The following is a 12,547-nucleotide window of genomic DNA, read 5'->3' on the forward strand; positions in this document are numbered from 1 at the left end:
TTGTCACCACCTATAGAACCTGAAGATACACAACTTTGTGGACCTTGATGAGATATATCCCAGAGTCCTGACAGAATTGTCTGAACTACAACATCACTTCAGGCAAAAAAACTAAGACCTGTGTACAACCAGCACTAATAGACTTTCTTTGGGAATACCCTACCTGTGTCAGAGCTGTTAAACTACAAGGAATTTATCAAAATCAACTGGGAATTTAATTTTTTTTAAATTTATTTGGGCCTGTATTTTGCGCACAGTAAATTTCAAGAGTTTGGCTGTTGAAATAATGGATGAAGAATGTTAATGCCAGTTTAAACTCATTTTGTCTTAAAAAAACCCACAGTTCAGTTTATGGTAAATAAAGATATATTTCAATAAATTAACCCTAGGACTTAAATCCCCAGAAGGTCTTTTGTCCACTGCTCTTAAGGAACAGTATTTCAGTCATTCCAGACATCCATACTGCTTCAAATTCATCTGGCTGAACAGAAAGCAGTTCAGGAAAAAAGAAAAAAAACAGAGCCATTTTCTAAAGTCCCAAGAAAGTAAACAAGAAGTAGAAGAAGTAAATACAAGTACTATAAGTCTGTTATTCATGCAACCTCGCATGGGTGGTATTTTTATAAGTACAGGAAGGAGGCAATCGGAGGACTTGGACTCCTTGATCCTTGTGCGTCCCTTCTGGACTCCCAGAACCTTGTGCGTCCCTTCCAATTCAGGATATTCTAGTATTTATGGAGGCGGGAGCAGATGCGTTTGCTGCACACGGCCATTCGTTTCCCCGGACCTGTGGCATTATTTGGGCGAATCCCGGTTAAACAGGGCGCTGTGTTCGCGGGCACGCACCCCCGGACGGAGGGGCCGCCGCCTCGCCGCCCGCTCCCGGCGCTGCGCTCGCAGCCCGCGGGCCGGGCGGGGCCTGTCCGTGACGCGGGCCGGGCGGGGCCCTACAAACGAGCCGGCGCCAGGCTCGGGCTGCGGCGCTGCCGGCCGGGCGAGGCGGGCGACAGCGGGCGCTCGCAGCCCCCGCACGCCGCCGCCGGGCGCACTGCCCCGGACGCCGCCGCCACCCGCGGGCGCCCATGGAAGAGCGGGGCGAGCGCTGCCCCCCGGCCCCGCGCCCCGGCGGTGAGTGAGGCGGGTGCCGCGGAGGGCAGAGCCGCGCCGGGCGCTGCCCTGGCCGTGTGGGAAGTTTGGGGTGGGCGAGGGTGCCGGCGGTCGTGGATGGGCTCTGCCGCCCCCGGGGAGCGCTGGCGCTGCCGCTCGGTGCCGCCGGCCGCCCGGCACCTGCTGCCGGCAGGTGGGAGCCCCGCGGCCGCGGCAGGCGAGCGCCGCTCTGGGGCTGGGGAGCGTCTGCCCGGCCGGGCGGTACCGGAGAGCGGTCCCCAGGCTCGGCAGGGACGCGCGGCGCTGCCTCAGCCCTCCGGACTCACGGAGTAAGGCTCTGGGAGGCAGTGCTGACGGTGGGGGTAGGAGGGAAAGCGGCGGGGGAAGCAAAGTGTTCGGCAACACCTGGCCAGGTGCGGCTTCTGGGCACTTTCTTCATCTTCTTTCTCTTGTGGCCAAATGAGAAGCACAAGTAAGGGCAGAGTGGTAGGGCTCTGGAAGCGGGGCGCCTGCCTGACGGGAGAACACTTGCAAAAGCTCTGCTGAGCATCTTCGATCCGCTCTCTCCCTCACATAATGCTGGAGCCGGCGGGATGCAGCGTGCTGAGCTGGAACCTGGCGAGCTGCGTAGGGCTGGTGGCACAGTGGTCCTTGGGGCTTGGCAGGAGGGCACAAAGCCTTTAATTCGAGCTCGTTTCTCTTTTGAAGGACTGGCACCCTAGAGTGGTACAGCAAAGGCTTGGTTACTGCAGTTCTCTGTGTGCTTTCCTAGGATAAAGGTGTGTGCAGTTCATGTCTTTTGGGGGCAAAAGGATGCTGAGAGGGAGGGGTGGTAGCCTTCAGATGGAAGAGTTTGGGTTTGGTCTCATCTTCCAGCTAGACATTCAAAAGATCAGGAGGGGGCACACAGCTGAGTACAGGCAGTTCAATCACCTCAGCTGACTGAGAATTAAAGTGCATTATTCCCCTTCCTTTCTCTGTCAGTGCAGTGGGTTAAGAGCTTTCCCAGTTTCAAGACTGTTCCTCTGGATTTTGGTGGGGAAAGAAAAAATACCTGTGAAGTTCTAGGAATATCGTGCTTAAATGGCATGGGGATAGAATGTCTGCAGGGAGCATCTTTCTGGCATGAGAGATCCATGCAGTGCCCACTCCCACTGAGAGAGAGCCTCTGCAGTATGTATGGCAAATGGAACATAGTAGAACACATTCAGTTTGGTGAATGCCTATATATTCTCTGGCTATCAAGCTTAATTTGTAAGTATAAATATAATAACTGTTGCAATTTACATCTGCCAGCATTTGTTACACTCTCGAATAAGTGATTTTCTCACATGCTCAGAAACAAGCACCTCTCAGTAAGGGCACAGTCACTGGCATCAACTTCAGCTCTCTCTTGCACATCCACCCTTTCAGGACCCACCCTCTTTTTTTCTCCTCTTTCAACAACACAGAGGGTTTTGATACTGCATAACAAAAATTACCTCTGGTAGGTCAGCAGGAAGGTTATGCATCTGAAGCAAGGCCAGCTGTTTGTTGCAGTGGAGAGACCCTAATTTGACAGAGCAAGTTCCAGCCTGAGGATTGCCATGTTCCCGTCTGTGTCCCTCCCCTTGTCAGGGTATTACCTTGGTTATTCTGAACTAGCCATATGCTTACACAGGCAGAAAAACAGAGTGGGTGGAAAACACTTTCCAATACATGCATGTATGTACAGATAAATACAACTCTTCTGCTTTTTATTAGAGGAAATTGAAAAATGTTTTTATTAGTCTCTCTAACCTGGGATCTCTCCCCTCATCTGGAAATGCCACTCACAACACATACAGTATCAGAGCCCAATAATATGTCAGAGCTGATGAATTTCCATGAGAACTTTTGATAAGGAGAAAAACAAAACTGCAGTATGCTAAGACAGACCAAGATGGGAGATCCTGCTGGTCATCTCATTTGTCACTCCAGAACATGAGGGTTCTCTCCAGGTCACTGTGTAGTGCTTTGCTTAGTAAATTGATTGGTTTAGCTAAGTCTAATACAGTGATGACCTCACCAGTATTCACCCTGCTCCAATGTTATTCTGAAGGAAGGAGAGTGGAAGAGACAGAAGTCTACTTGGAATATGAACTAGATGACTATTTTGAGGTGTGGAGATTTTTTTTTTGTTTGTTTTAAATTACTGGTATTTGAAACAGGGCTCATATTCCTGTGTAAGAGGCAAGAAATTGCTTGGCAGAGGAAATGAGAATGGGATTGCTTAGTCTCCTGTGTTCCCTATTTTAATACATCCAGTTAAGGTGAGCCTTTGTACTGAGAGGGGGCAAGACAGGACAGAGCCATCTTTTCACACATGCTGTTTTCTTGGGGACAGCTTTGATGAATTAGGAAGCAACTCTATTAACTGTGCAATAGATTTCTGCTTCCTAAATAGAATGTGACCCATTTTGCTTGGAAAGTGGGGTGGGGAGTAATTTCTGGATTTTGAATTGAGCATTTGGGTTTATGGAGGGGGTAGAGGAGGCAGTGGTACAGTGTACCTTCTTTACAGAAAAATTTGAATCCTAGCAGGTATTTAAAAAAATTGCTAGAAGGGGTTAAGGGGATTCCATATTACTATTCAGTACAAAAAATTTTGTGCATCCTGAGCTTTTCAAGTTATTTTTATTCTGGTGTAATGTCCCATTTTTTTTTTTACCTGCATGAGGTTCTCTGAAATCTAGGGTATTTTCTCTTCTAACAATTTTTATGATCTCTTGCCATGAAAGACTGGAATGGTCCCTTCTGACCTTAAGAAAGAGAACATGTTATATATAACCATAGTCTATTGTAAATTTGCTACCTTACTGCTCACACTGGAGCTGAACTCCTTTAGAAGTCATGAACTGGTGGCCTATCTAATTTGCATAAACTGTATTTATCACAGCAGGTGCAGAAATGCAGCAGATTTCAGCCAAAAATACTTCCTACCAAGTCAGCCTTTCTCATTTTGTGAAGTTCCCCTTCCCAAAATTTAACAACCTTTTAAAGTGTATTTCTGAAGTTTTAGTCCTGATAGACAGTATCTCATCTTAACAGCACTGAAATTATTATTAGATTTCTTAACATCTGACTATAAAAGTTAAAGTCATGGTTTACTCTTAGCTGGTTGTGAGCAGTTTTAATGTAATTTGGGAAATGTACAGATCATCTAGGCACTGTAAGAAAGGTTTATGCTGTTGCATGTAGTTTCATGTCCCTTCTTAATGTGCAAATGACTTTTTGATATATCATGGTGTGATCAATAGTTTATGGTTTTAGAGACTTTCAGTAGTATGTAGTTCTATTTCCTTTACTTATCTCTTTCCTTCCACCTATCTCTGTACCACTCACTAATGTAGGAAAGTATTTGTAGTTAATTCCTGGAAACTAGAATTCAAGCATTTCATTGGGAAATGTTGTTTAAAACTTTTATTAAAATGGGATTAAAAACCACAAGTGTTTGCAGTGGGAAGCATAGGAAGAATATCTTCATGGAGAGGGTATTGTGATACAGTTTAATAGATAAAAATAAAAAAAATGCAGAATATATTTTCAAGGAAAAACTCATTTCATAAATTGAATTAAATTAAAAAAAAAAAAAAACTGCTCCCTTGCCTTTCCTGCTCTTGGCTGAGCTTTAAGTGATAGCTGTACTGGGAATTTTTATGTTATCAGGGTACAAAGTGGCACTTGAGCTAATATAAACAACTAAGCCATATATCTTATGGGGGACAGAGTCTACTATTAGAGGATAGGAATATACTGTTCATATCAATGAGTTCTTGAAGGATTTCAAGTACACTGCAGTTGTTCTAGTTTGGTTTTTTTAAAAGCACATCACTGAATACAAATGTTCAGAACACTGAGTCTTTATCAGTTTAGGAAGTTGGTTATCTCAGCTAGGGAATTTTTTTTACCAAGAGAAGAAGCCAGCCTAGCAGATGTGTGGGTTGCACTGCACAGCTTGGTTTAACCAGCAATGTTAGTCTTACATTTTGCAGTACTGTGTGCCCAAATATGTGCAAGGAAAAATACAGTCCACAAACTGTCCTGAGGTTCTATCACATCAGCAAAACTAAGTATTCTTTATAAGAACAGAGTGTCTCACTCAGATTTTTGGCTCTAATCTCCCTCTACAGACAGACTTCAGCAAGTGAAGTATAGTTCTCGTTCAGTCCAGACTGTCCATTTTTAGATGGCTGTGCAGAGATCTCTCCAGTGAAGGGATTCAGTTCAGCAAGGAAATAAAGTGCAGCCATCTGAAACTTAACCTGTTTCTCCACAGTCCCTAAAGAACCAGGAAAAAATCAATTTCTCTTGAATGGAGGTGAAGTCACTTGCATGCTTATGGACAGGATTTTGTTTTACCTCTCCTAGTGACTGTCCTGGTAGTAACTGGGTCCCGTTAGCTCTGCTGAACCTCTCAGTGTGTTGCTGTGGGCTTTTTTTGTGGGGTAAGACTCTGCCTGATGCTTACTGACTGCCCTACAGACACTCCTTATACTTCTTCCTACCACTTGGGCAGCTAACTCAGAGGTTCTTGGGAAAGTTCAGAGCTAAATTTAATCCTATCCAATTCCCAGTAAAAATGAAGTTATCAGTCCAGGAAGAAACTACTTTATTTTGTTAATGCATATTAAAATAAGAAGTCTATATAATCTAGATGGTTTAGGCAATGTCAGTGATGACAGACATACAGAGGCATTAAAATACCTTTTTATAATAGTAAGAAATATCAGAAATTACAAAATAGTGATACATGTTTCAAAGAGTACTGAAACATGCTTAAAAGTCAATGACATGACAGCCTCTGGCCACCATTCTGCATTTACTGATTAAATTTTCTATTTATTCCCAAGTTAGTATTACTGTTGAAGAGGTTTTAATAATAAAGTCCACATTGAATCTGGTTAAATAAACAGGATGGCACATTTCACTAATTAATTGGAGAAAGCTGAAGAAAAGATTAAGCAAAAGCAATCAGAGTTTTTGAAAAGTCTTGGTATAATCTTCAAAGCACCATTTAACATAAACTGTGTTTCTTTTACAACTTGCTGATTTACTTGTAGCAAATATAAAAGTAATGGCTGTCAGTTAAATTTTTTGAACTAATCTGGAATACAGAGTCATCAAGTGAAGTCATGTATGCTCTGCATGACTTGTGGATGCAGTGAAGAGAATACTTAAAGTAGAAAAGTAACTTGGCAAAGTGCCTGCTTTAAACTCCTCAGTGCATGCCTCTTTGAGGGTCTGAAAGAGTTTTTCAGACCCATAAATTATAGAGCTATGGAATACATGTCTGCATAATTTTATGTAAATCACTATAATTCTAGACACCAAACTACATATTGACCTAAAGCATTGAAGAGAATGTAGGACATAAGAGCTGAATGCCAACCAATTTACATACTGCTTTATTCCTGATGACCACTCCTCTCACACATCATGTATTTTATGCTGAATTTAGAGGCACAGTCGTCATGTCCATTGTGTTGCATTAGTCTAACAAAACAAAATAATTGATCCAGATATCAGGCCTATCCAGTTTGGAAGAAACAAAATAGAATGGAAAGACAAGGCAGACAAAGCTTTATTGCTTGCAAACAAAACAACAATAGCATATAGGTACTCTGAATGACATAGTTACTGATATGGTTTTTTGGAAGTGCATAAAATAATTGCTACCAATACAGTGGAAGTGTTCTGCAGTGGAGAATGTGCACCTGAACAAATAGCTGAGGAGGAACAAGGAAATTCTGTATGTCTGAAAGAAAACATATTCCGATGTTACAATGAGATTTCATAATGGAACAGGAAACAGTTGCTTTTGTGTATTTAGAAAAAGCTGTGCCCCACAGAAGTCTTTAACTATGGGAAGACATTGAGGCAGAGCTCCACTGAGGCTCAAAAACCTGCCTGAGGTGGGGCCCCTGGTACCACACCTGTAATATCCCACATATTCTGATTTCAAACATGCTGGCCAAGACAAAAGTAGAGCTAGAATGAAGAGACACCTTGCTATGTCTTTTTCTCAAAAGTTCCTATGCTATATTCAACCACAGGAAGGCTTGAATAAAAAAGTTGGCAACTGACTAGTAATCAAACTATGAGTTACAAATTAAGAATCCCAATGAATAAATATATAGCATTAATTTTCTTTCTCAAAGAGAAGACAAAACACCCTAAAAATCCCCCAACAACATCAGGAAAAAAAATCAACATCCCGCCCCTCCTCCAATCCAGTGGTGTGTTGTCACTATGAGACCAGCAGCTAAAATTTAATTTTTCCAGAGATAGTCTATTACAGAGCTTGGTTGTTAGCACAGCATATTTCAACCTGACTATTAAGAAATAAGTGTTCCTACCAGAAGGCTTTAAATTCACTTCTTTCCACACAGTTCAACCTGTTCCTTGCTAGAATCCTATTATGCTTTTCCAATAAGGTGTTAAGACAACTGCTCCAGCTTACTATTTATGGAGCCATTGACTTAAAATATACTGTGAAGTAAGTGGCTATTCCTTTAATCTGTGACCTTAAAATTCAACAGAGTTGATGTTTTGTTGTTCTTATCTGCTGAGCTGCCCATCAGTCCCTGATCCAATCTGGCTGGTGCTGTATCCTCTGCTCCCATTGCTGATGAATATTGTGGCAGCACGGCTCAGTGAATTTACCTATATCGAATTTTCTGTCACCCAGTGTCTTTCCCCATCAACAGCCACACTGTGGGGCTATTAATACTATTTCTTTAGATTAAGCTGAGAATGATTAGGAGGAATGGTTGGGACAGGGAAAGAGAGCAGAAGACTAATGATGACAGATGAAATGGAACTCTTCCAGACAGAGAAATCTTAACAGTGGCCAAAAATGGAAAAAAAACAAATTCCTCTGCAGAATTGTCTCACATCAGACATTGCAGAATAGCCTGAGACAAGGTATGCCCACAAGCTCCAAGCCTGTGGGCATACAAGGAGGCCCTCTCTTAACTTCACATCTCTCATGACACTTTGCTTCTCTTTCTTCACGGCCTCTCTTTCTGCTTCCTTACAATATTGCTGCCTTGTAGCCCGTTAAAAATGGGAAAAGGGAAAGCAACGAAGTGATAATCAGTAGAAAACATCAGGAAGCAGATCTGTTCCGTTCAGGATGGAGTCATGACCTCTGTAAATGCAAAGCTATCAAACAGAACTTTAGATTACTTAAAAACACATCATTAGTCCTTGCTGCACTGGGACTTAGGTTATTGTGGAAAAGTCATTAGTTTCTTTTCACATTCTCTGGAGAATTTCCAAAACCTAGCCCTTGCATTTCCTCAGGTTATTCATATGTAATTTCATATTTCAGCCCTTGTTAACTGGCACAGTATGTGCTGTTCCAGGCTTAAATTCATAATTACAGTAGCCTACTAAGGCAAAGCAGTCAGGTACTCAGCTGTCATGGCTTCTACTTCTAAGTGGAGTTAGACAATACTGAAGTCTACACCAGCCCTTCACTGAGGGTATAAAATCTTTGGAAGACATTGTAATTCAGGGAGCTTGTGTACACAGCCTGCTCATACTGCAACAATCTAATAGCTCTACTGTGTGTGAAATCTTTACACATAATTCAAACATTGCATTAAAAATACCCTGACCGTTAAAGGGTGTTCAGTGGTGGTATTTAGTAGTCTTTTGATAAAGCCTAAACTTAGTTCTTTACATCACAGCAGCTTGCTGACTAACTCTTGAAATGACCTTCAGAAGTACCCATTGTGTATTTTTTTCCTGAGTATGGAGTCAGGAAAAAAGGTTTTCTAGTGTTCTCTTGATTCAGTCATACTATAGTCTGTGGTTTCATTATCTTACCTCTTTGCAGGGCCAGTGTGCAAGCCATCTGTTTTACTTTTAGAGACAAGTAAGCACAAAGGAAAAGTTAACTTCACTTAAAAATGACACAAAATTCAACTTTTCCTTGATGTGATATTTACCTAGAGCTCTTCCTAATTCCTGCCTAGGAGAGTGTTGCCTTCTCATGTTGGACAGCTCTATCTACATTGCATGAGCCTTTTTCCAAGGAGGTTTGATTTCTAAGGTTACTGTTGCATGGTTCTTTGAGAGGCTGTAATTCCCAGACATCCTACAAGACCCTCAGCTATTAGGCATGCTCTTTTGGTCCCCTCCACACCCTTTCCTTTTTATGTTTTGTTTCCAAGACAAACCTATTCTTGTAGACTAAAAAAACAATTCTTTTGTGATTGTGGTTCAACTCCAAGGAAATCAGGTTTTTAAGAAATAATAGTACCCTGTGTGCAAATGAAAGATTCATAATATTCATGTATCCTGATGACTGGAAATAATTTTCTTATGGCATTGTTGCATATGCCTATCTTTTAAAACAAATAATTACACTAAATTATCTATGAGCCTGGAGTCGGGAAAACTAAAGTTTGTTCAGCTTTGAAAAGAAAAAGATATTTGCAGTGTGGCTGGATATAAAATAATGTGCTTTTTCTTTTCCCTCTTTCAGCGAAGTTTTTGCCTGAGAAATACATATTTGCTCAGCAAAAAAAAATCCACTTTTAAGGGTTGTTCTTGCCCTATCACCCACTTGAGTGAAACCAGACTAAGAACTTCTGTCATGGCAGCTTTTCTGCTGGGAGCTGTGTTGCTTATTGTTCAACCTCAGATAGTGCCTTCCAGACCAGCTATAAATTCAAATGCTGAGACTTCTTCTCAGTCTGTTCAGAGAGAGCTTTTAAAGAAAACATCTCAGAAAAATGACTTCAAGGAAAACATTAATTCTAATGGATCATGTCAGCAGCTGCCACAGACTATTATTATTGGAGTGAGAAAAGGTGGAACAAGAGCTTTGTTAGAGATGTTGAGTCTCCATCCAGATATTGCAGCAGCAGAAAGTGAAGTTCACTTCTTTGACTGGGAAGATCATTACAGGAATGGATTGCAGTGGTATATTAATCAAATGCCGTTCTCATATCCCCATCAGATCACCGTGGAAAAAACTCCAGCATATTTCACATCACCTAAAGTGCCTGAAAGAGTTTATAACATGAACCAATCCATGAGACTACTCCTTATTTTAAGAGACCCAAGTGAGAGAGTACTGTCAGATTATACCCAAGTGTTCTACAACCACATGCAGAAGCACAAGCCGTACCCATCCATTGAGCAGTTCCTGGTAAAACATGGTGAACTCAATGTGGACTACAAGGCAATAAACAGAAGCTTATACTACATTCACATGCAGAACTGGCTGAAGTATTTTCCTCTTGATCATATCCACATTGTAGATGGGGATAAACTAATCAAGGATCCCTTTCCAGAAATAGAAAAGGTAGAGAGATTTCTGAAGCTGTCACCACAGATAAATGCTTCAAACTTTTATTTCAATAAAACTAAGGGGTTCTACTGCCTGAGGGACAGTGGTAGGGAGCGCTGTTTACACGAGTCCAAAGGACGAGCACACCCACAAGTCGACACCCGGTTACTCGAGAAACTGCAGGAATATTTCCATGAACCCAACAAGAAGTTCTTTGAGCTTGTGGGCAGAACATTTGACTGGCACACATTTATGGCAAGTTAGTGGTAAGCTTCAGAACCTATGTTCCAGTGTACAGTTAGAAGATTTAAAAAGGGCATTTAAGCTATTATTTATTTGTAAAATCCATAAATACTTCTGTACAGTATTAGATTCACAATTGCCATATATACTAGTTATATTTTTCTACTTGTTAAATTTGAAAGCATTTTGTATTGTTTTTCATGGTTGTTAACATTGTGTATGATGTGTCTATATGAAGAAACTAAATTATTTCGTTGCTGAAGGTGCTCTCTTGAGAATGTGTTGTCTTTTTAATAAATAAGAAATTCATTTTGACAGAACATTTCTGAATTATTTGAATACTTTGGCCTTCCTGGACTATTTTCTCTAATTGCTAATGAATATGCTAAATTTTATCTTTCCATTTTTCTTAGTTTAAAGTGTGGATTAATAATTTCTCTTCCATTTGAAAATACTGTTGTAGTTTACAAACTGTTCAATCCTGCTTTATGAAATTATTACCTTTCAAAGTGGTGGTACTTACACGTGTTGGGAAATGCACACCCAAAGGACAATGGAAGTCTCTGTGTAATTTGATATATTAACTGCTATACTTAACGTTCATATTCACTGTTATAACAAGTGCTTCTCAATTCTTTGGCAGTACAGTGCAGGTTTCATGGCAGATTTTTAAAGATTCTGTGGGGACCAGCTCATAAAATACAGTTAGCTGTAGAAATATGGTCAACCTGAAAACTTCCAGTCTCTGAATGGATGCATACTTCATAAAGAGTATGGTTGAGAGAATTTAAGCAATATAGAGACTTTTTCAAGGCTGCATTTGACTGTTCCTACATTTCATAGCACATTTATGCTTTACCATCACCTAAAATAAACACACCAGAAAAATTAGTTGGTCTGCGTTCCAGTAAGTAGCAACTTCTTTCATATCAATATTACCACATTTGTCCCCTACTTAAGGCTGCTTTCTATGAGTTTGTAGTTGCTTCATGCAACTGAAAATTGCCTATGGACTACTATTTGTTTAATCTTCTTCCAAGAACCACGATGCCAGGTCTTGATTAGATGTGTGTTGTGGGATTAACCCAAATTCCAGGAACTTGCCTTGTTTTCCATCTGCTAAAAATGGAAGTTAGATGTTAGTACATTGGTAAAAACTGCAGTTGTCCTTATTTGCAGTGATTATGATGTCTTGTTAACCATCAGTTTCTGGAGTTAGAGTTAATCCAGTTTCCACACAAGGCTTCTCACAGTACTTTCAATCCAAACTACCCATTTTATTTCATAATCTTGAGTTTAGTTGTTGAATGTGCAATGGCAACACCCAGTAAATTTGAACTTGTAGCTGATTGTTACAATACTTTATGAAATTTTAATGTAGATTCAATCTTTTTTTTTTTCTGCTGAGCTAGTGCAAACTTGGGCACTATGACAAGGTATCATCTGGATGCAAATATCCCATATTATGCCTTTTGCATGAAAATTTGCAGATGCTGTCCCTCTCTCCCACTCCTTGTGCACCTGCCCAAGCTGTATTCAACCTCAGAGAGGTTGGTGGTGTTTTATAGAGCCTACAATGAAATGCTATTGTACTCAATAAAATATTTTCTGAATTGCATTTTTCCTTTCTGTTTTTTTTTTCTTCAGTTTCTAGTTTGGAAGAGCAGAATTTAGGATTCAACTCCAGTTTAGATTTCAGCTAAGTGTTACTTAAGAGCTTAGCAGCAGCCTGTTGCAATTGATATGTAAGTTGTTTGCTGCTGGGTTGTGCCTGAATGGTCTACTGCTGACCCAGAATATACAAAGAGGAGGGAAAGTTTCTGGTGCCAATAATGTCAAATTTTACATGAGGTAGGTACCAAAAATAACAAA

At 40.9% G+C, this 12,547-nt stretch overlaps 1 protein-coding gene across 1 annotated transcript; it reads left to right on the plus strand.

Moving 5' to 3' along the window:
* Window positions 1–1,057: 1,057 nt before the first annotated feature.
* HS3ST1 (heparan sulfate-glucosamine 3-sulfotransferase 1) lies at window positions 1,058–12,293 on the plus strand. The gene is made up of 2 exons (XM_030239421.2): window positions 1,058–1,128; window positions 9,623–12,293. Exon 2 carries the CDS (start codon window positions 9,734–9,736, stop codon window positions 10,694–10,696), a length of 963 nt encoding a protein of 320 aa, XP_030095281.2. The 5' UTR covers window positions 1,058–1,128; window positions 9,623–9,733; the 3' UTR covers window positions 10,697–12,293.
* Window positions 12,294–12,547: the final 254 nt, after the last annotated feature.

This window comes from Serinus canaria, chromosome 4 (genome assembly GCF_022539315.1).
Source record: "Serinus canaria isolate serCan28SL12 chromosome 4, serCan2020, whole genome shotgun sequence".
NCBI lineage: Eukaryota > Metazoa > Chordata > Aves > Passeriformes > Fringillidae > Serinus > Serinus canaria.